Genomic DNA, 24,334 nt, shown 5'->3' on the forward strand with positions numbered 1-24,334 from the left:
GAGTATCCTATTTATATGTCATTTATTTTGTTGTTAGGTTTTCTATTCGTCATCTTAACAAGATGCTTCAAAGACCGAACAATTGTATTAAAGGACCTTACAAATTCAGTTGAATATAGCATTAAACTAGACGAAAAATCAGATTTTTGGAAACAAATTTCTAAATATCTAAATAATTCAAAATCAGAATATATCATTGAAGGAAATCATAATACAATAGAAATAAATAACGTTTCAATACCATTTCAGAACAGATACTCAAGAATTACGTTGAGACATTTGAATTTAATAATTTCGTTAGTTAAGCAACAAGTTTCTCTTAGTGGCTATGTTACATTTGATGATTGCTACATAACAATTGAAAATTGCTCTAAATCTTTTCTTACAAAAAATAATATTCATTTAAATTTTACGAATTCTGTTATAAAAGTTAACAAATTGTCATGTAACCTATTAGATACAAATTGTAATCTCATACTTTATGATACAACTATTACTTCCTCCAAGATAAATCACATAATTTTATCAAACATCAATTTATCAATTTCAAATGTTCAAATAGTTAATTCTTCAATGAATTCGATCCTTGATTCTAATGTAGGCATTTGTAATATACAAAATTTAACACTAAATAGAGTTAAGCTATTTTCTCCTTTGTTTAAGCTTGAAAACTGTCATTTTGAAGCACAAAATATCTCACTAAACAAAGTCCTTTACTATTCAAAAGCTTGTCTAATTGATTCAAAAAATATGAAGAAATTAAAGATAATTTCAAGTAATTTCTCGAATACATTTGGAAATGACATCAATTCATCTGTTATAAGAGTTGTTAGTACAAAATCAGTAGTTTTACAGAATAATTATATAGGAAAACAAAATAATATTTGGTCTTTATTCGAAGATTCGGAATTTTCAATTGAAAAATCCAATTTCTCAGTTTCTCATTGCATCGTTTCATCAGTTTCATCAAAAGGAACAATAGAAATATGTAATTTTGAAAACTGTTCAAAACTCAGTGTCATAGACTCAACAAACTCGACTATTTCACTAGATAGATGTGAATTTGTTAGGTGCAAAGCCAAGAAAGGATCAGTGTTAGTTGCGAAGTCAAATTCATCAATTTCAATGATTGATGTGAATTCATTCTTTTGTGAGGCCACAGAGAAAGGAGCTGTTGCATACATAGAAGATTCTAAATTAAGAACTGACATGTGCACATTTAAATATAACAAAGCTCCTGCTGCTCCTTCTCTTTTTCTGAAAAATTCAAATAATTCTGAAATTAAAAGAACTGAATCAAAGTTCAATAATGGAAGATTTACTTTTATTTATGCAACAGGAAACATGAATTTGAGTATAAATAGTGTTAGAATTGATGATTACTACACAAAATCTGTTTATTGCTCTGAAAATGTTAATGTTCAGTATGAAAATGCATATTTTAAATGTGCTGGAAGATGTCAACCTGTTTGGGAACATTTCACTCCAAAACCAAAAAATATTTCTGTGATTGAAAAAACAGAAATAATAAAACCATTGATAAATTATCAGACATACAGAGACATACCAATCTACTATATAATTTTATTATTGCTCGTAATTTGTTTCTTATTCGAAATTTTGTATAACACTTCATGGTTCAGAAGAAGATTTTGGTTCCGCAAGAACATAAAGAAGCTTAACTTTCATGATGCATAAGTTAAACCATAAGATTTTTTTTGTTTGTCAAAGATTAAAGCATAATTTGTTTGTATTACTATAACTTCGCGAATCAAATTTTAACTCTTCCTTGAAGAGAGTATATGTAGTGATTCAATTACATCAATTCCTTGAAATCTTAAATTTTTTAATCTATTCTTTCCGGATTCAGCCTAAAAATGAACATAAAAAATAACACACATAAGTAATACCTTTCATTAATCACACTTAGAGGTTATATTAGATTTTGAATTCCTAAACGTCTAAAATAATAAATCAAAAAAATTTGTCAAATGCAATCACCTCAACAAGCAAGGAGATCGTCTCCACAATTTCAAAGAATTAAATCTAAAATAGATGATCTTGAAGCCAAGCTTTCAAAGAACTGGGAATTAGAAGGACAACTAAATCAGAGATGTGATGAACTTTCAAAAGAAAGGGAATCACTTATCGCTCATCTGAAAGCATCCGAGGTAAATTCACGCCAACCAATTGCAATCGATAATAATTCAAATATGAAGAACATTTACGCAGAAAATCAAAACCTTATCAGATTAAACAGTGAACTTACTGCCGAACTAAAGCACTTACAAAAAACATCATTAAACAATGTTGAATCTCAAAAGAATAGCCAGGTTCTTAACGAAACTATTAAAATATTAAAAGATTCTCTTGATCATGAGAAGGAAAACAACAAGAAACTTGTCGATGAGCTTGTAAAACTTAAAAAGGATTCACGCGTATCTAAACTTAAAGCAGAAAACACAGTACAAAAGCATACAATTATCAAAACGATGAAAAAGTTAGAAAAATCTCAACAGTTGTATGCACAGGCATTAAATACAATTAGTGAAAAAGATAAGATCATCCAACAGCTCCAAAAACAAAAAGCAAAACTAGAAAAACAAAATAACGGATCAACAGACAATGAATCAGATTCCGAAGGATTACGTGAAGAAGTTGAAGAATTACGTGAACAAATCGGCTTTCTTACTGAAGAAAACGAGCTTTTAAGGCAGCATCAGATAGAAATGATAAATCAGCACCTCAAAAACGCTCATGAATCATTAGAAAGTGTTAAATCCGATAGCAAAGATTTTCAGAACAAGCTTCTTGCTTTAGATTCATTAAAACATGAAAATGAGTTACTCCGTCACCAGCTCTTCTCTCTTTCCTATTCTCAAGGTAAGAATGCACAAGAAATGGTCGATGAACTCTCTCAAATCAGAGATACTTGCCAAAAATTGCAAGATCGTGTTGAACAGTACGAAAAAGACGAAAATACTCTCAGAAACGAAGAACAAAAAGAACAAAACAAAGGAGAAAAATTAAATAACTCAACAAGTGCGGAAAATCAAGAATTACTTGAAATTCTCAAAAATCATTCTTCACAACTCAAAGAAAACACTGAAACTATTGAGTTACAGAAGAAAGCAATCGATGCATTGAAGAATGAGATCAAGAATTTGAGATCAGAGAACATTAAACTGATGAATCCAGACAGTGATGAACCAATTAACGTTGAAGATGATTTCCCAGATGATTTCATTGATATTGACCACGATGCTGACTTCTGGATAGACAAATGTCAGTATTTGAAAGCAAGAATCAGAAAATTAGAAAAAGAAGCTTATGTAAACTCCAAAGTACATAGAAACTCATCAGGAGATTCATGCACTGACTTCAGCGAAGAGAATAAATCAGAGAATGAACAAGAAAACAAAGATCCAGATGAAAAAGAAGAATATGATACTATTGAAGATGCAGAAGAGACAGTAGAAGCTGATCCAGAGCCACAACCGCCAAAGATAGAGTACAAAGAACCTAAATTCATCAGTGAAGGCGAAATTATTGATATAAGCGAAGTAATTGACGACGATGATGATCCAAACTTTGTTATTTCTAGCACGGATGAGGAACTAATTGTTATTCCTGATAGTTCTGACGAAAGTCCTTCAACTAGACCAAAATTATCTCCTTTCAACTACGAAGCACCAGAAGAAGGTTACCTTGAAAAGGAAATAGATGAACTACAAGAGAGAGTTGACTACGTCTCACAACTCATCAATAATTCCGAAATCAGAGCTTCAAAGATCCAAGAATTGTCTCTTCTTGATACAGCAACATCACCAGCTAAGAAGTAACCTCATTTTAACTTATGTTTCAGTTTTTTTATTTTATGTATGATTCAAATAAAAATTTTTATATGAAATTCAAATGTTTTTGCTTAACAATGTTTGGCAGTCATAGGAAATTACTTTTGTGAAATTACATGATCATACGATAATCTAAAAAATGAGATATAATTTTTTCTCATGGTTAAATCAGAAAAGATTAGAAAAAATGCATGCCCACCGACTGCAATATTGCTTTAGATGAACGATGAAGGTAGTTCTTATAATTTTCATAGAGAAATATCAAAAAATTACAGAAAATTCTGTTTATTTATGTTCAAAAGTTGTATTAATCATATTTTCTCAGTATGTTGATTGTGTATTCTTCATTTTGATAAAAATTTTGTCGAGTGAAGTTCATTTCCTCAAAAATGTAAAACAAAATAAAAAGTGACATGATTTATGGAAGAATTATGCAATCTCCTTCGTACAATTTATATTTCAAATTCTGACGAAGGTAGATCTGCAGCCGAGCAGCAGCAAGCTGCAATGATGGAACAAAATCCACTAGAATTCTTATTAAATTGTTTACAAATTGCGTGCAGCCCAAACTTAGCGACAGAAAGCGAGTTAGCAGTTATATTATTGTTTTCAATTAGTAAGAGAACTAAAATACTATCAAATCAAGAGATTTTAGTGCCTTTTTGGGACCAATTCGGCGAAGCTATCCAAAATCTACTTATTTCTCCATCTTTATCATCGGACAAGAAAAAACTCCTTTGTTCTATCATTGCCGAGATTGTTCTCGTTAGATATTCAACAGATCCTTCAGTAAATATGATTCAAGAGTATTTGATTCAAATGATCTCAGCAGATATACGATATTTACCATGGATTATGTATTCCATATCAGAAATATTAGAATATTCAACAGATTTCGCAGGTTTTGATCCAAATTATTTAATTCAACTAATTACAAACGAATCTTCCGAGCCAATCATGAAAATTAAGCTATACTTTGCCATGTGCTATCATTCAGATCTATTTCCACAGCTCCACGAGCTCTTTAACCCGATCATTGAATCAATTTCTCCAGAAATCATGTTAGAGTCCTTCAAAATACTACGAACGTTCTCAGAAAGGAACTCCGTATTCTTTGAACAACATATCAACGAGTTTTCTCCCTACATCTGTCAAATAATTTTAAATAACGAGTCAGAAGACGTAAAAATACAAGCATTGATTGCCATATCAGCCATTGCAGAGAACCAAGTCTATATGTTCAAGGGTTCCCAAGTTTTTCACCAACAATTTTTAGATATGCTGATACAAGTGATGAGTATCGTTGATGATGACTCCGAAATAGATCTACTGAACAGTTACAACACGTTGGCATCAATTGCGAGTGATACAATCAATTCTACTCATAAAAATTTTGAAGATGAATATATTAAGCAGTGTTTTGAGAATATAATGAAAGGGGATAATCTACAATTGATATATGGCATGTTGTTGTTCGTTGGAGAGATCGATTTCCATATTTTGCCAGATAATTTTGATGATATTTTCAAATTCATCAATCACGAGCATCCGAGGCTTCGCTTTGCAGCATTCCATTCATTGTTATCATGTAGCAAGTCTCTCATGTCGAACAACGACCTTTTTCAGGAAGTTTTGACAATAATAATCCAACAACTCGAAGAAGAGAAGGAAATTGTGATTTTAAGAGAGATCACGAGAGTTCTAAAGCGTCTGCTCAAAGTAAACCTCTCCAAATCCTCTTTTGACGAAGAAATTTACTCTCAATTGTATCCGACACTTATTTCCTGTTTTGATCTGTTCAATGATGAGATAATCATATGTAACATCCTTAAATCGACCACTTATTTGCTTACAAAGGTTTCTTGGGAGACAATTGAACCCGATTTCCCTGATTTAGTAGAATTCTTGAGTTCTATACTGAACATTGATTCCGTTGTCCTTGTATCACAAGCTTGTATCTCTTTTGGCCAGATCTTGTACGAATTTTCCGAAAATTTTGATATCGAAGAAGAAGGAAACGAAGAACTGATAGATTCATTCTTCCAGAAAGAGATAGAGATCTTCAACGATGAAAACGCTCATCCAAAACTCGTTTCTAAAATTAGAGAGTCAATCAACGAATACATTGTCATTATGGGGCCAAAGACATTCTCAAAGTACGCGGAATCACTCATAGAACCATCTGTGAGGCTCATAAGTACTCTTCCGACAGAAATCGAGATGTCATCTTCAGATGGAGTGGTAACAAGCGGCTATTACACAGTTCCTAACCCTCCAAACGGTCTGCACGTCTATTTCCTGCAGACAACAATCGAATCCTACGTCAGTTCTTTGAAATTATTGCAATCATGCATAAAAAGTTTGAAAGAACTGTATTTGAACTATATCCCTGATACGTATGCAGCCTGTTCGCAACTTATGACTCAGAACTACTTCATTGAGCCAATAAGAATCGAATCATTTTCCACAATTTTTTCAATTATCTCCACATTCAAAGAAAGTGACAATGTTTCGGACTACATTGTTCAGTCAATCGATTTCTACAAGGATATATTGAATCAGCCGTGGAAATACAAAGGATTCGAGAAAATGACAAGCGAAATGAACAATATCCTGCACTACACGTACAAACCAAACGTTGGATTCATTGTTTCTCAGGAAAAAATTGCAGAATTGGTCGGAATTGTCAAAATTTATTTGGATTCTCTGTTGAAGCAAAAAATAGAGATAGAAGATGACAAGGCCAAATGGGGTCTCGTTCCTTACGAAGATTGCGATGATGTTTCAGTTCCTTTCGATAATTTATTAAAACTTTACAAAACATTGGGGAAACTGGTTCCAAATAACATAAACAATCTGTTTGAGACCAATTATGCGGAATCAATTCCAGAAATCATCAAGAATTTGTACATCCAAAAATTTGTTGTGAATCTATTGATGTCTCACATCAAAACCATGCACAACATTGATCTATTTGATAGATACGAGCCTCTTATTATATCCGTGCTTGATTCGAAGCCGGAATTCGTATCGACAGACGAAGATCAGAATCATTTGGGAGTTGGAGATCCAAATGAACTTTACGCCGATAATCTTTTGTGTATTTACAAGAAATTAGTCAAAATTTTTGGAAAAATACGGATATCTCCGGAAAGAGCACGATTTTGGGTACAAAAGACATTCGAAGTGTTCGATTATGATCGGATATGCGATGAAATGTTCTTCTTGTCCCATTCTTACGCTTTGTCCGTCGTTGCAATTTTATTTAATATTTATTTCAACGATGTAACTGATGACGAGTTCCAGAACTTCTTCATGAGATTGCCACCTGATGTACCTACGTATAATCCTGTTAGCATGGCTGTAAAGTTCTGCATTTCAGATCCAGAAAGATTTTACAACAATATCTCTGATAAAATAGGATATACATCGCTGATAAGTGTTATTGCATCGTGCTTCAAGAAGACTGTCAACTTCCCAGCGAAAAGTCTATTAAGACTGGCAAAAGAAGTTTATTACTTGTGTCAGATCAATCCGAAATTTTTCGCTTGTTTCGGAATTTGCTACGAAACTGCTTTGGAACAGAAAAACAACGATTCCTACAGAAAGGAAACGTTTTCTTACGTGCAAGTCCATAATTTGATTGATTTGGTAACTGTGTTCAATAAAATTACTGCACAGGCAAAGCAGCAACAGATGCAACAACAAAATCAACAAGAATCAAATTGAAATTTTTATTATTTTTTTATAAATGTAAGTATTTTTTATGTATATTTATCATAATTTTTCTTATATATAACTACATTATATGATTATTAAAATATTTTTATCAAATCATCATTATAACTTTAATTTTGAATCAGATATTTGTTGATTTGAACTTTGGTTAATGATCTTTGGGATAAATAGATTTTAGAGCAGGTTTAAATGGATTTGTATGATATACAGCTGCATTTGATGAATAAATTTCTATAAGATGAAATATTTTTCTAATATATTATGGTTTATTTAGAATTGGAATGATATAATAGTTCATTTGGTGATTAAAACGATGTATTCTAGTCATGGTAATTGGATTGATTTATAAATTATGAAACATTGTTTTCATCAAACATAGTTTGATTATGTTATGTTCAGAAACTAGTAAGCCATGGTCATAATGAATAGGTTTTGTACTGAGATTTTATTTCAAATCCGATGTTATGAAAGAAATATTTAATTTCAAAAAATTCAAACAATATTTTATTCATACAATATAAAAAAATAAAGAAATATTATATCAGTCTATATAAAAGAAGAGTTCTTCTTTGCAATCCGCGAAAAATGATCAATAACAATCGCCAGAGAAAGCAGTTGTTTTGGATCGATATCACTTATGGCGTGAATAGTCCATGTAGACTCAGTATTTGCTGTTAATCTGATGTATTCTACGTTCGAAACTTTATCAACGAAAGAAATTGTTCGATTTGAGTCTGCAGGGGTAGATGAGTAATTCCCTTGAACTTCCAACTTATCCCTTGGTGTGTGGATGTTCAGAGACAAGGAAAGTTGATCTTTTTGGATATTTGCCTTAATTTGCTCCGATGAGTACTGTACGTTATCCTGAATATCAGCAAGAGCAAATTCTGTGATTTTGTTGAACGCCATGAAAATTCCAACGTGTTTGTTAGTGGTTTGCTTCGTTTTTGTACCTGAGCTAATAAAGATTGGAGAATTCACTTGTATACTTCTATCTTTTTGTTTAGCGCAGAACAGTGTGTATTCTCCTTGTTTAATTTTATAATAAGCATGATTACGAATTCCTAGCCTATTATGCTCAGAAGTAAATATATAATCGTTGAAAGTTAAAGTTCTAATGGGGAGTTTCGGCGGCTCAGGCGTTACTGAAGTGTCAGAAAGATCGATTGATTTGACTGTAAAATTTCCTAGAGACCGCTTACGAAGATTTCTTGTAAGGCGTGGCTTATGCTGACTATCGGTCGGCTCTTTCGCCTCAACTATGTTTTGAACCTTTGGAATCGCTAAAACCGTATTTGCACGGAGACTTGCTTTTTCCTTTGTTCGTGTTGGCCTATTTCTTAAAGCGTTCATCATCGAATTATATATGAGCTCATCAGCCGTTTCTGACGTACTTTCCGATTCTGATTCTTCTGAGGGAAAGCGCTCTTCAATAGAAAGCTTAACAATTGATCTATCTAGTTTGGAATTCTTATCTTTGTGCTTAACAACCTTTGAAGGCGATCGAAATATAATTTGCTTATTTTTTGAAGTTGGAGGTGAATGGTTAGCACTTTTTCCAACAGATGTTGAACATTGGCTTGAGTCTGTGTAATCTATTGACTCAATTGTAGAATTCTTTGGGTTGCTTGCCAAGGAATTCGCATAATCCAACATCTGATTACAAATTCTTATTGATTTATTTTTTCTGAACACGAAACATTCACCTTATGAAGACAACTTGTAAATGATGTATCTGTAATAAACAGAAATTCATCAAAAGTGACAGCTCTCAATTTTTTGACATTTGTAAATTCTAAATTGAATGAGAAAAATGAAATAATACTAAGCATAATACAATATTCTAGATTTAATTATAATTAGGAAAAAGTTAGTTTTGAGAGTACTTTTCATAGGCATATAGAATGAAATCTTCTGAAAAATAATATCACATAAACTCATATTATTTTCTAATATATAACTATTTTATATAAAAATCAAATTCAATGATCTTAAAAGCGAAGGATAAACCTCAAAATTTACGAATATAATGAGTGGGAATATAATGCTTATCTATCATAAAACCATATGAAATATCAATTTTTGCTTTACGCCTAATTTTTGACGACAATTAGCAAAAAATGTTAGTAGTATATGAGTGCGGGTTTAGTGACTTTTTTTGTTACATCTATATATAGACGATGCATTAAAATATATTTATTTATAAATCATTAAAGAATTAACATTAATTTTAAAATAATTTATTTTTTATCTTTTATAAAAGAAACTATATATAGATGATGTCAGATATTCCGCGATTAATTAAACATTGTTTAAATCCTGAATGGGTTAAACTTCAATTTAAAAATGAAGATTGTGAATTATTAAATGAATATGAAAGCCAAAATAAGCTAATGAGGTATAAATATAATGATAAAGAATATTTAATTTCATGGAATCAATGGAGTCATAATCAAAGACCTCATAAACGAGAAGAAGAAATGGAAAATAATGAAATGGAAATCATTGATGACATTAAAGAGGATGGAATTCCTAAATTTTGTAGAAAAACCTTTAGAACTAAGTTAGGAGCATATAAACGTAGAGTATTAAATCCTGAATATCTTAAACATCAATTTAAAAAGGAAGACTGTGAATTATTAAACGTTAATGATTATGAAAATGCTAAATCAAAACTGAGATATAAATATATTGGAAGTGATGAAAGGTGTAAAGATAAAGATAAAGTTTATACAGTTTCATATAATAACTGGCACACGTTGGGGATAAGAAAACATTTAGGAGATTATGGTAAAAGTTCCGAATTCTTTAAATCTAGTATGTATGAGAGTAAAAGAAATTAGAAATAATTATTTTCATGAATGAAAGATTCACTACCATAATGAAATAAAAAATAAAAAAAAATAAACTTTAAAAATTCATGTCTTACATTTTTGAATAATATTTAATTTTTTTAATTCGTATGAAAATGAGTGTCAAGACTAACGACGTTAAAAAATTGGAATTCACAAACGAGGAAATAGAGGATATATTAGAGGAGGCGAGTTATGAGGTTAGTAAATATTATTTAAGAAATTGTCAAAAATTCGCGGAGTTATTAAATGATTTAGATTATGATGGAAAAATGAATAAAGATGATGTTATAAATTTCTTATATCCCACATCTGAAGAAGAAAAACCTAAAGAACCTGATGTTTTCCCTGAATATTATGAAGAACGGATTAAAGATGATGAATATGATGAAATTGAAAAACTGGAAAAAATAAGAGATGAAATAGATGAAAAAATTAAGGAATTAAGAGAAGTTGAAAAATATAATGAGAATGAAGTAGAGGGTTTAATGAATATCCCAGCTTCAGAATCAGAAGTTCAGAAATCTCATGAAGAAAGATATAAAAATTACTTTTTGGAATCTACTAAAAATTTATTAGATGGTGATATTGACGAAACACTTTCAGAAGAAGGCACAAAATTTATTCATAAACATAAGCTTCAGTTTATTGACGATGAAGAATACCCCTGTATATTACTTTCACCTCCTCTTGATTCTGAAAAATTCAAAAAAGCACTGAAAAATGTAACATATGCAACAAATACGATTAAGAAAGAAGACCATGATATTTACACAAATTATTATTTAAATAAATGTACAGGTGTTGATAAAGTTTTTGATTTGTTAGATAAAATATCAAAAGAAACAATTGGTACATATAAAATTTTATGTGATTGTGGTTTCATTATTGAAGATACCAATAATGTTTCATATGAAAGAACAGCACCGAAGGAAGACGAAGTGGAAAGGTCTATACCATTCGTTATTAAGAATATAAAAGATATGAAAACGTATAAGCATTATATTTATTCATTTATTTCAGAAAAAATGGAAGCAACCCATAAAACATCTTCTCATCATTTTATAGCTATTCATACATTCCTTTTCAAAGTTGTGAAATTAAATAAGACAGGAATTAGATTTAATGTATCAGGGTACGCATTCTTGAGTAAATTAAAATGTATTCGTCACGTCGCAGATGATAAAAATTTATGTGTTCTTAATTCATTTTATGGGCTTTAGCCCTGGACTTTAAAAAAATAAACTTTATTTTTATTTATTTTTTAATTTTTTATTCTTACATAAATGAACAAAAACGGAACAGCTAAAATGAATGATAATCAAATAAGAGCAGAAGGTAGAAGGTTATTTAAACACTTCTATAACATTCCTGATGGTGTTAATCCTAAAACTCGTAGAAGCTATTTAAATGAAGCAATAGATGCATATGAAGGGTTTGACATTTCATCAGAAAGTGAGAGGTTAGCAAGAATGTTAAACGTTAATATTGATTTTTATTATTGTGACCCTCAACCAGAAGACGTAGACATAAATAAGGTAGACTTTCCATTAGTGGATTCAATAATGATAGATCCAGAATTTGAAACAGTAAATATTTTATTAACACAGAGTCCATGTGGAAAACTTCACGCTGACAGAATTACAGACGTTGAAGCACTCACAGGATATAAAGTTTGCCCCTTTTGCAAAGAAGAAGTATATTCTATCCGTGATGACCCAGAAAGGAAAAACCAAAGAAGATTTTTAAAGCATTGTGAGAAATGTAAAGAAAATAATGGAAGATTAATTCAAGACGTTCAATTGCAAAACACACAACAACCATATGCACCACATATCACGAAACAGAAGATATATCAATGGCTATTAGCACATAATTTGCAGGAATATTATAAACCAACAAGATATTATATTACTTTTGACTTCGAAACATTAGAGACTAAAGAAGAACTTCAACTTTCTGAATGTGCAACTTTGAACGCTTACTTAAAACCATTTATGGTATCATCAACTGTCAAAATAAAGCCGCAAACGGACTCTTTGAGTCCTGAAGGTCTTTCAGACCGAAGCGGCGAGGTCGTAGACCGTGATAAAACATTTACGAGGAATTTTTGCTTAACTTCAAGTGATTCTTTTATTTCTGATTGGATTGAATTTTTATTTTCAACCTGTTCATTAGTTGCTAAATCAAATATTGAACAATATGAAGAATTAATGAAGCCGCAAACGGACCAAACGGCGGGGACTTTGTCCCATACATTAAATGAAAAACAGAAGGAAGCATTTAAAGAACTTCTAGATGAGGAATTCAATAAAGTGAATATCATAGGTTTTAATTCGGGAAAGTTTGATTTAAATTTAATTCTTCGTGATTTAAACACTGCAAAATGGAAAATAAAATCAATGCTGGGTTCTTCTTCTCAATTTAAGCAAATCATTGTAAAGAAAACAAACTGTCCATATGAATTAAGATTTATTGACATCAGAAATTATATAGCGGGTGGAACATTAGACCAATTCACTCAAGATTTCGGAAACAATAAATCACGTGTTAAATCCTTTTTCCCTTATCAATTCATCACATGGGAGAATTACGAAGATGAATTATATAAAGTGGAACCATTCACTCAAGATTCATTTTATTCAGCATTAACTCAAGAAACAATATCCGATTCAGATTATCAAATATATCTCAATGATGCTAAAAATTTTGAGAATAGATTAGAATATTTTATTCATTATTGCAATAAAGACGTTGAAATTATGATTGACCCAATTGATAAAATTATTGAAGAAACATTTGTTTATAAAATTGACATGCTTCATAATCTTTCTTTATCATCGAATGCATCAATGATTCGTTACGCGTTAGCATATAAGAACTTCAATCCTAACGAAACATATCCAGAAGAAGAAAATGTGGAATCAAGTTTTGAATTAACAAAAAAGTATTGGAAATATAAAATTGATTCATATAAGAAACAAGATGAAAAAGCAGAAAGGGATACTAAAAACAATGTTTCAATGGATGACTATCAATACTATCACGATTTAATCCTTTCATCTAAATGCAAAATGTGTGGTAAAGCGTTTACATATGCAAATAAACCAACATTGGATAGAATCGATAATGAAAAACCACATACTAAAGTTAATTGTCAGTTAATGTGTTGTTATTGCAATGTCGTAAAATCAAATAAAGATGAAGATGTTCAACGTTTAAGAATCAATTTAAGAAATTATACATTAAAAAATAATTTACCAATGACTTTAGATTCAGTTGAAGCTTATCACATCCTCCGTAATGGAATTACTGGTGGTCTATCAAATGTTCAACATAGAGTAAATCTTAAAGGAATCACGCACATTAATAAACTTTCATATAATCCAGAAACTAAAACTGTATCAAATGAGGACACCACCAACATTATGACTCATTTCGTTGTGTGTTGACTTTAATTCATTATATCCTTCATCATTTTCATCTAATCCTCATGATTTCATTCAATATACTGACCATAAAATGTATATGCCGGGAAGATTGAATGGTGTTATCATTTGTGATACAGCAACAAAGAAAGCAAAAGCACTGGGAATAATTTAAGAAAAAAATACTTTATTCGTGGCTGAAGTAAAGGGTCACATTGATGAAAAATACATTAATGATTACATAAACTTTTTACCGATAATAAGAAACTTAGATATTATCACAGCTGAAAAAACAATTGGCAGTTTTATGTATAATTACATGAAATCAAACAATCTACCAGTTGACCAGAAACAGAGGAAATTAACTCAGTTAGCATCAACACACAACCAATATCAACCATTTTCTTCTTATTATCTTTGGTATCTAATAGATAGATTTCATTTTATCATTGATGACATTCAATCAATTTTAACATTTACGAAAAACACTTGCTTTAATGAATTTGCGAACGAATTTATGAATGAAAGACAAAAGGCTGAATTAGAAGGAAATAAAGGAAAAAGTTTATTTTGCAAGATTTCACTTAATGGATCATATGGTTACGATGCAATGAATACACAAAATTACGCAAAGACTAAAATAATGAATGCACAGAAGGCACACGTTGCATGTATGTCAAATAAGTTTAAAAACATAAGAGAAATAGGAGAGGATACGTATCAAGTGATGCTTAAAGATAGATTTTATAGATGTGATACATGTTTACAAGAGGCATTCTTCACTTTAGATAACGCAAAATACTGGTATTTGGTTTTCATTTATGATTTTATGTATAAATGTATGGATGTTAATCGTTTTCATTTCATTGAAGGTGATACTGATTCATCTTATTGGGCAATCGCTGGCGACCCAAATCTTCCTAACACTCAAGCATTTCAAGCAATTGTAACCGATAAAAAATTTTATGATAAAAACATTTACAAATTCGCACCTTTTGATTTCTTCTGTTTTAATGAGAAATTTAAACCTAAATTAAAGAATAAAGCTGAAGAAAAAGCACATGAGAAGAAGTTATTGGGTTTAGCAATTGGAGAAACAAGGTGATAACATGGTTGCTTTATGTCCTAAGTGTTATACTTCATTCAACGGTTCAATTGATGGAAGTGATTTTAAAAAGATTGCACAAAAAATGAAAGGAGTTAGTTTACGACAAAATAAACAATTAACACCTAAAAATTATTTGGATATAATAAATGATAAAGTGATATTTGATGGTCAGAATATTAATTTACAACTTAAAAACGGTCAATGACTCGCTTAACAATTGTAAGACTGCATTAACAGGAGCACACACTAAGGCTGTATGTTGTGAAAATGGATGTTGTATGCCATTTATTTAATGAAATGCCACAGAAGAGACAAAAGGAACCGTTAATAATGGTTTTGTACTATGATTCAAAGAGGTGGGCACCCTTAATACATTTATTTTATTTTTATATAAATGGATAACACAGATTTAAAAATTTTAATTGATGATTTAGTACTTAATCAAGAAAATTTTGATTATTATGATTTTAAATCATATCTCCAAAAACATGATAACAATATAACGGGTGATGATATGGATTATTATTATTCGTATTATAAAAATGAAATTTTGAAATATCATGATAAAATAATTTCTAAAATTAAAGACAAAATTAAAAATAATGAATATTCAAAGGGAAAAAGTAAATCACAACTTAAACAATTGAAAGATTTCAAAAATAAAGTATTAACAGAAGAAGATATTGATGAATTATATAAATTATATAAATTATATAATCCTGAGCCGCAAAACGCCCAGGTCCTTCAGACCATAAATGATGCACATGCTTTAATTTATGATTCATTAGTTAAACCATATTCAGCCCGACTTTTAAATGAAGATCAACTTTTGGAATTCATCCTTCAACATAAACTCGAAGCGGGAAAGTATATCAAACCTTTATATACAGCATATTTAAAACAAATGAATAGAATACATCCAGAATTAATGAAAGGAGGAATGAAATCCAAAACTTCATCATCCAAAATCAAAGCAGATAAAATTAAATCACTTGCAACACCAAAACCTCTAACGACAGTACCTGCAACACCAAAACCTCTAACGATAGTACCTGCAACACCAAAACCTCTAACGACAGTACCTGCAACACCAAAACCACCTCCTTCAGTTAATCCTTCATCATTCACTTTATTATATCCATTTCAAACATTAAAGAAGAACAAAAAGATTTTAAAAAAGGTTCAAGATATTAAATAAACCAATTGACCCAAAAATTCAACCGTTAAAGGAAAAATTTAGTCGCCCTTCATTTGCACCATATCCATATTCATATGAAATCGATCATTTAGAATATTCAAAAGGAAACGTTACTTATTTATTTGCCATTAACATTAACACCAGATATTTATATTGCATTCCGGTGAAAGGGAAAACAGAACAGGAAACACGAAGAGCTATTCAATACTTACTAGATCATGAAAGAGTAGATAATATAAGGGGTGATTGTGATAAAGGATTTCAGGCAGCTATGGCTCATTATTTTCCACAAATTAATTTTTACTTTTCATCCTCTCCATATACGTTTCATAATAAAATAGTTGATGCGGTAATGAGAACTCTTAGAGATGCGTTAGGGTCGTTAACGGTCAGATATACTGGGATGGAAATCATGACTCCATCATACAGCAGTTAGTATATTATTACAAAATACATGGCATAGAACAATAAACATGAAACCGTGTGGAAATGAAAAATGATATTTCAAAAGAATGGGAATATATTAGAAAGCAAATGGAAAGGTTAAATGATGTTAAACGTGAACAAATTAATTCGGGGCTCATGAATTTTAAACAAGGGGATAAAGTTTTAATTCATCTCGATTATGGAAAAACTGATGAATCAATGACAAAAAGAAGACGAAGATTTGACACAATAGCTGAATTTGTTAGATATATTAACGGCAATGCATTAGTTGAGGTTAACAATAAATTAATAGAAATTCCGATTTATTTTATTACTCCATTATATTTAAATAATATTTAATTTTTTTAATTCGTAAGAAAATGAGTGACAACAAAGCAGTCAAGAGTCCAGACGATGAATATAAAAAGAAACTAAACAGAATTAAATCAAAAATATGTTATTACAAAAAGAAGTCGCAATGCGGTGAGGTTGAAAACGATAAAGAAATAATCGAAAAATTAGAAACTTACCGTTCAATCCTTAAACTGAGTGAAGCAAAAATAAAAGAATTTAATAGAATAAATAAATTGATTGGAAGAGATGAATTTAATAAAGATGAATTTTTAAACTCTATCCAAATTTAATTTTTATTCCTCTTCGACAACATCTCTCTTTCCATCATTACTGCATAACCACATTTTCTCAATTTTAGTGGTTTGTTATTTTTAGCAAGTTCTCGCATCATTTTTATCATTTCCTCCCTTGTTATGATTCGTGGTAAATTTTGAGCTTGTGGGGTATTCATTTATGATAAAAATAAAAATTTGTTATCACTTATTTTATCGTTAATGTTTTTAGGTTATTCAAAAATAATTAATTATTGAATAACCGAAGGTGCTACCATGCTACCATGTGCTACCAGGTAATTTAACTTCTCTGAAAATTACTGACAACACGACATTTTGACAACAACATAGGAGGAAGGCAGTTATTAATTAATTATTGAATAACCGAAGGTGCTACCATGCTACCATGTGCTACCAGGTCATTTAACTTCTCTGAAAAAGTGTGACAACACGACATTTTGACAACAACATAGGAGGAAGGCAGTTATTAATTATTTTTGAATAACCGAAGGTGCTACCATGCTACCATGTGCTACCAGGTCATTTAACTTCTCTGAAAATTACTGACAACACGACATTTTGACAACAACATAGGAAATAAACTTCTTCTTCGTAAATGTTTTTGTCATGACTTCTTCTTCGTAAATGTTTTTGTCATGAATTTTCCCGAAATAAACATATATTTTAGTTTTTTAAAAAAATATATTTTATTTTGTATGTAAAGACAGATGTACGCTGAACTTGTTGGTCAAGATGTATGGAAAGAATGTTTACAAGATGAAGAGTATGAAATTCACTGTTCTGAGCCTTTTGAAATAAGGAAGAAAGAAACCAAGAGAATTATACATGAATATAACAGAGGAATAGGTTATATTTGTGTAACATTAAACCTCAAAAAGTACCAAAAACATGTTCTCATAGCTACTCATTTTATTTCCAATCCGAACAATTTACCGTGTGTGGACCATATAAACCATCAAAGAGACGACAACAGAATCTCAAACCTTCGTTGGTGTTCTAGATCTGAAAACAATAGAAATAAAAGCAAGTATGGTGATATAGTTTATGAGTTCGTTGATGAAATATCTGACGAAGCAATTGAAATAAACTCTTATGGAAAGCATGACTTAGAGTTCTACTACTATGTTGAGAATGAGACGCATTCTATTACTATACAGGAGTTAACTATAGAAAAATGCATGTTTGTTTCCTAAAATCAGGAATTGCATATGTTACTTTGACGGATACTGAAGGAAAGAAAGTTCAAGTTCGTTTAAACGTTTTCAAGAGGTTATATAATATTCAGTTTTGAACCATGAATTTTCATGAATTTCCTTAAGACAGAAAAATAAAGTTAGTTTAAAATTGTTTTTATTTTTTTATTCCTATATAAATGACAGCAACAAACAACAGCAACAACTATATCGTTTCTGATGAAAATATCATTGATTCATTAGCTGAGGAATTAGTTGTGGCAGAAACTAAAACCCTCAACGAAAGAATTGGTGAAAACAAGATTGATTTACATAACTACCTCAAACACGATGGAGGAAGAGGAAGGAAAACTGGTATGGCTTTATTAGTAAATAAAATTTCAAATTTAACGATTATAGATGTTGATATCAATAAATCGTACAATGATGAACTTAAAGAAACAGTTAGAAAAGACATTTTATCAAAACTTTCGGATAAAGATGTTATCGTTAAAACCGCATCAGGAGGTCTTCACATTTATTGCAACACTAATTTCTTCTATTCAACCTCGAACAGAATGATTAAATGTTATTCCTGCAATGATTATGATATTGACATAATGACTTCTATGGATGATTCAAAGCGTTCATTAGTGGTTATGGCTGATTCAAGAGTTCGCAAGAATGCAACAGAACCAATCAAAACATACTCATTCATTCGTGGAAGTTATGATTCAACATTAACTAGAACAGTAAACGATATATTAAATGATTTGAATATTAAGGTAAGAGTTGAACAGAAGAATGAAGAAATAAAGAGTATAATGAATGAAAACAAAGATGTAAACATTGACGATAAACTTGCCCAGAGCATAGTTGATGGCATCTGTGATTTTGAAGTACATAATGACGGTGGAAACATGAATTTAGAAAAAGAAATAACATTATTCACACTGTTTCAAGCAATTAATTCGTTACCGGATCATTTAATTAATGAAGCATACGATAACGTTTATAACTTCTGCAGTTTAACAGAAAATGCAAAAAGTAATTTTGAAAAAGCACGTGGTAGATATGCACATTTAATGACTTCTCCATTTGTTTTAGTGAAGATTCTAAAACTATATCAAAAGGAATATTATGATGAATATGTTTTACCTTTATTACGTAAGCCAAAAATAACATTTGATATCAAACTTGATGATTCATTCTTGATAACAGATATTAGACGCAAGGCTGAAAATCATCAGTATAAAAACAGTTCTGAAGTAATTGAGGATTTATCACGTGTAATCCGTTTTGTAGATTGTGGAAACAAATACTTCATTCAGAAAGATTACAACATACACGACAAAATGAATCAAATATCATTCGTTCTTCAATCAAACATGAAAGAGTCACTCAAAATGATTAAATTATTTAAAGAAGAAGGTAAAACCATAACAGCATGGGACGTACTACTAAATCAATTATCCTCATTAACCGTTAAGGGTGTTTGCTTTAAATCTGATTCCCCAGATGTTTTCTCAACGTTTCAAGGTTATAAATACAACGTTCTCGAAAAGCCTGATTACTCAAAAATTGAGATGTTTATGAATTTCATTAAAGAAGCCATTTGTGATAATAACGATGAAGTGTATAAATACCTTCTCGGCTGGATTGCATCAATGATTCAACATCCTGGAATCAAGAATGAAACAGCAATTATTTTGAAAGGACTTCAGGGAACAGGTAAAAACAGATTTACAGACATTATTTCTGAACTTCTCGCTGGTTATTCATGTAAAAACATTACTGAAATAAGTGAGCTAACGGGTAATTTCAACTCAGTTGTTGAAAATAAAATGTTTCTTGTACTTAATGAACTCAAGAATGTAGGTGAAGACAGACTCGCAAACTTCAACGCTTTGAAATCAATTATAACGGATAATGAGATTAGAATTAATGAAAAGAATCAACCCAGAAGAACTGCTCAGAACGTTGCAAACTTCATTTTCGTAACTAATAACGTTTACCCTGTCAAAATTGAAGTTGGAGACAGAAGATATGTAGTTTTAAGAGTTAATGGTAAATTTAAGGGTCAATTTGATTACTTCAAGAATTTGATGAATTCATGCACAAAGGAATTTTATGATAATTTACTGACGTATTTTATCAATTACGACCTTTCATCATTTAATGTACGAATCATACCGATGACTGAAGCCAAACAAGATTTAATTGAATTATCATCAAATCCTTTAGATGTATGGATAAATACACATTATGATGAATTGTGTGCAGGTATGACGTGTGAAAATGCTCTATTCTGCAAACCATCAGACATGAAAGACAAGAATTTCCAAATGAGTATTAAGGATAAATGTGATAGGAGACATAGAAGAATAGACGGTAAACAAACATGGTATTATGTTTTGAAAGAAGAAATGAAAGGATTATATAAACAGGTTGAACCAAACGATAATGAGGATTCATTTACTGACGATGAAATACCTGTAAATGAGCCGCTAAGCGGCGAGACCTGAAGGTCTAGCTTTATAAAGTATGATTTGAATTTATTTTTGAATAACTACCTTCCTCCTATGTTGTTGTCAAAATGTCGTGTTGTCACACTTTTTCAGAGAAGTTAAATTACCTGGTAGCACATGGTAGCATGGTAGCACCTCCAGTTCTTCAATAATTAATTATTTTTGAATAACTACCTTCCTCCTATGTTGTTGTCAAAATGTCGTGTTGTCACACTTTTTCAGAGAAGTTAAATTACCTGGTAGCACATGGTAGCATGGTAGCACCTCCAGTTCTTCAATAATTAATTATTTTTGAATAACTACCTTCCTCCTATGTTGTTGTCAAAATGTCGTGTTGTCACACTTTTTCAGAGAAGTTAAATTACCTGGTAGCACATGGTAGCATGGTAGCACCTCCAGTTCTTCAATAATTAATTATTTTTGAATAACTACCTTCCTCCTATGTTGTTGTCAAAATGTCGTGTTGTCACACTTTTTCAGAGAAGTTAAATTACCTGGTAGCACATGGTAGCATGGTAGCACCTCCAGTTCTTCAATAATTAATTATTTTTGAATAACTACCTTCCTCCTATGTTGTTGTCAAAATGTCGTGTTGTCACACTTTTTCAGAGAAGTTAAATTACCTGGTAGCACATGGTAGCATGGTAGCACCTCCAGTTCTTCAATAATTAATTATTTTTGAATAACTACCTTCCTCCTATGTTGTTGTCAAAATGTCGTGTTGTCACACTTTTTCAGAGAAGTTAAATTACCTGGTAGCACATGGTAGCATGGTAGCACCTCCAGTTCTTCAATAATTAATTATTTTTTCATTTTTGGAATCCTTAGCGAATGAGGAATCTTTTCTTTCGTGGAAGCTTTGACCAAAAATAAATGGTTCATTTACTCACAATATTTTTTTACAAAACGACCCCAAACTTTTAACTTCTTTTCTGCAGCTTCAAATGCTATCTTAGCGAGTTCATATTCTCTAAATTCTCTCTTTAAATCTTCTTGTTCCCATTGGTCTAGTTCGTATGGAGAATCTCTATAACCATAATATATCTCACGTTCATGTTCTATTTGTTTTTCATGCATTTTTCCAACTTCTTCTTCAAACAAAGGTTTAGCATTCTCTACTGTATCTTCGAGTTCTTCTTCATCTAACTTCTCATGAACTTTCTTGTCTATGGAGTCCATAATATCTTTGACATAAAATGCATACTTTACAGAGCACCATTCAGCAACAAAATGAACGAGGTCAGGATGTATGTAAATACCTTTGAATTCATTCATGACACCCTTTGTAAGCTCATAAAATGCTTGTTTTGAGGTCGAGCCACTTTTGGCTCCACCGTATTCGTTCAACCAAAACTCAAGAATTTCCTGCATTTTAGCACTATTGAGAAATCTGTTTAAATGGTTTAACTTTCCTGCTTCTCTTGCCATCTTTGTTGCATTAATGTAACCATCCTTGTCTCTACGTAAGACTTCAATATCGTTATAAGTGCCTTTTGTGAATGTTTCGCCATTAGATTTGTTCGTGAATGTTTTTGCTTCGACTGACATTACTGTTCTTACATACAAAATAAAAAATAAAAATAATTTTAAAACTAATGAAATTAATTATTTTTGGACTGAATTCATTGAACTCTATACCATGCGAATACAGTCATAAATGGTGGCATGTAATCTTTACTTTGTCCCGTTGTTTGTGTATATCCTGAAACGCGATGTGTATGGTTTCCTTCTCCCTGAGTGTCACTCCAGTAACAATTTATGGCAAACTTAACGTTGTCTTTAACATCATATCCTTTACCTTTTGTCATTCCTGACCAATCCCAATATCTATGCTTATGCCAACCTGCTTGAGATGTGCTTAAATCTATGTAGTGACTGTGTGCAGGTAAATTTTCACCTGTAATCGTTTTACTTCCCCCTGTTTCCTTTGAAGAGTTTGCACAATACAAAAACCTGTCGACTATTTGTTCCCATGCACCAACACCAAACATTACTTGAGGACCTCTTGCATCCATAGATGTATAAATAGAACCTACTGGGTTCATTAAATCAAACATATGAGATATTATAGGATTGTCTCTTTTGAACTTAAAATATAGTGCAACCATTTCAGGTTTCTTCTGGTTTGTGTCAGAATATTTTTTATAATATAATCTTATGTTTTCAGGGTGGGTAAAGTCTTGACTATAATATTTATTTTTGTCATCTTCATAATAGTATACTATTCTCGTTTTTTCTATTGCATTATATCTTTTATATCTATAATAATCTAAATATAATGTTTGCTTTTTTGGGTCTACACGTGCGTCAACACCATAGTCATAATAATACGGTGCTGGAGCTACGTTAGACAATGTCATATCCGTCATTTCATAAACTCTTAAATATTTCTTTTGTTCGTCTCCATATAAGTTTAAGTAGCAGTTGTTGTCTAATGGAACTTTAACTTGTGTGTCATTATTCTTTATATAGCCTACATACATTTCATTGTTATTTTTCGGAATGAGTTTATACCGTATACCATTTCTTAAGGACTGTACAAACTCCCATCTAAAATATTTATTTTCTTCATCGACAGAAAAGTCGCCAACAATAGTTTCAATATTTTTTGTTGTTCCAACTAAACTTTGGTATATTTCGTTAACATATTCCTTATCTGCTTTCTTTGCTAACTCATCGTTAACATATTCCTTATCTGCTTTCTTTGCTAACTCATCGTTAACATATTCCTTATCTGCTTTCTTTGCTAACTCATCGTTAACATATTCCTTATCTGCTTTCTTTGCTAACTCATCGTTAACATATTCCTTATCTGCTTTCTTTGCTAACTCATCGTTAACATATTCCTTATCTGCTTTCTTTGCTAACTCATCGTTAACATATTCCTTATCTGCTTTCTTTGCTAACTCATCGTTAACATATTCCTTATCTGCTTTCTTTGCTAACTCATCGTTAACATATTCCTTATCTGCTTTCTTCATTATGTCATTTAGGAAACCTTTTATGAATTCCTCATTTAAATTAAATCTTCCAATCTTCAAAACTTTAGGAAATGCATTTAATGCGTAATATCTTTGTTCTTCTGGTGGAATTGATGTTATATCATCCGTTATTCCTTTAATTTTTGAATTCATAAATAAAATTTCTTTTATATTTGATATCACCGCACCACCTTTGCAAACGAATTCGAAATGGTCATTTTTCAATACTATCTCCAAATCTCCATATTTCAACATTTGCGTTTGTTCTGCCGTCTTTGAATTATATGCATATATGGCGTATGTAATGGTCTGTGGTTGCTGTTGTTGTTTAATCATTTATTACGATTTAAAAATAAATATTTAATCTGTTATCTCATCAGCTATTTTTTCTATTTGAAATTG

At 30.9% G+C, this 24,334-nt stretch overlaps 7 protein-coding genes and 3 pseudogenes across 10 annotated transcripts, besides 3 other annotated features; 7 read left to right on the plus strand and 3 right to left on the minus strand.

Annotated features, from left to right (window-relative positions):
• Nucleotides 1-575: 575 nt before the first annotated feature.
• TVAGG3_0019960 (uncharacterized protein) lies at nucleotides 576-1,866 on the plus strand (the record flags this gene model as incomplete). The annotated part of the gene is made up of 1 exon (XM_001316808.2): nucleotides 751-1,698. The coding sequence occupies one exon, from the start codon at nucleotides 751-753 to the stop codon at nucleotides 1,696-1,698; it is 948 nt and encodes a 315-aa protein (XP_001316843.1).
• A 111-nt stretch (nucleotides 1,867-1,977) lies between these two features.
• On the plus strand, nucleotides 1,978-4,136 carry TVAGG3_0019970 (uncharacterized protein; the record flags this gene model as incomplete). Its single annotated transcript, XM_001316807.1, has 1 exon — nucleotides 1,992-3,842. The coding sequence occupies one exon, from the start codon at nucleotides 1,992-1,994 to the stop codon at nucleotides 3,840-3,842; it is 1,851 nt and encodes a 616-aa protein (XP_001316842.1).
• Nucleotides 4,137-4,274: 138 nt separating this feature from the next.
• Nucleotides 4,275-7,610, plus strand: TVAGG3_0019980 (importin beta family; the record flags this gene model as incomplete). Its single annotated transcript, XM_001316806.1, has 1 exon — nucleotides 4,275-7,583. The coding sequence occupies one exon, from the start codon at nucleotides 4,275-4,277 to the stop codon at nucleotides 7,581-7,583; it is 3,309 nt and encodes a 1,102-aa protein (XP_001316841.1).
• Nucleotides 7,611-7,860: 250 nt separating this feature from the next.
• TVAGG3_0019990 (uncharacterized protein) lies at nucleotides 7,861-9,330 on the minus strand (the record flags this gene model as incomplete). Its single annotated transcript, XM_001316805.2, has 1 exon — nucleotides 8,139-9,248. One exon carries the CDS (start codon nucleotides 9,246-9,248, stop codon nucleotides 8,139-8,141), a length of 1,110 nt encoding a protein of 369 aa, XP_001316840.1.
• Nucleotides 9,331-9,367: a mobile genetic element.
• Nucleotides 9,331-9,367: a terminal%2Cinverted (terminal inverted repeat of Banshee-A3 transposon ID:TVAGG3_0020000).
• Nucleotides 9,368-10,791: 1,424 nt separating this feature from the next.
• Nucleotides 10,792-24,334: part of a mobile genetic element that runs on past the window's edge.
• On the plus strand, nucleotides 11,731-15,273 carry TVAGG3_0020020 (annotated as a pseudogene). Its single transcript has one exon. A coding segment is annotated over exon 1 (3,543 nt).
• TVAGG3_0020030 lies at nucleotides 15,375-16,964 on the plus strand (annotated as a pseudogene). The gene has a single exon. A coding segment is annotated over exon 1 (1,590 nt).
• TVAGG3_0020040 (uncharacterized protein) lies at nucleotides 16,985-17,248 on the plus strand (the record flags this gene model as incomplete). Its single annotated transcript, XM_001316804.1, has 1 exon — nucleotides 16,985-17,248. One exon carries the CDS (start codon nucleotides 16,985-16,987, stop codon nucleotides 17,246-17,248), a length of 264 nt encoding a protein of 87 aa, XP_001316839.1.
• On the plus strand, nucleotides 18,624-20,948 carry TVAGG3_0020050 (uncharacterized protein; the record flags this gene model as incomplete). The annotated part of the gene is made up of 1 exon (XM_051220110.1): nucleotides 18,624-20,948. The coding sequence occupies one exon, from the start codon at nucleotides 18,624-18,626 to the stop codon at nucleotides 20,946-20,948; it is 2,325 nt and encodes a 774-aa protein (XP_051105096.1).
• TVAGG3_0020060 lies at nucleotides 21,837-22,499 on the minus strand (annotated as a pseudogene). Its single transcript has one exon. A coding segment is annotated over exon 1 (663 nt).
• Nucleotides 22,574-24,268, minus strand: TVAGG3_0020070 (phage tail repeat-like family; the record flags this gene model as incomplete). The annotated part of the gene is made up of 1 exon (XM_051220111.1): nucleotides 22,574-24,268. One exon carries the CDS (start codon nucleotides 24,266-24,268, stop codon nucleotides 22,574-22,576), a length of 1,695 nt encoding a protein of 564 aa, XP_051105097.1.

The sequence above is a fragment of the Trichomonas vaginalis genome, chromosome IV (assembly GCF_026262505.1).
Source record: "Trichomonas vaginalis G3 chromosome IV, whole genome shotgun sequence".
Lineage (NCBI taxonomy): Eukaryota > Parabasalia > Trichomonadida > Trichomonadidae > Trichomonas > Trichomonas vaginalis.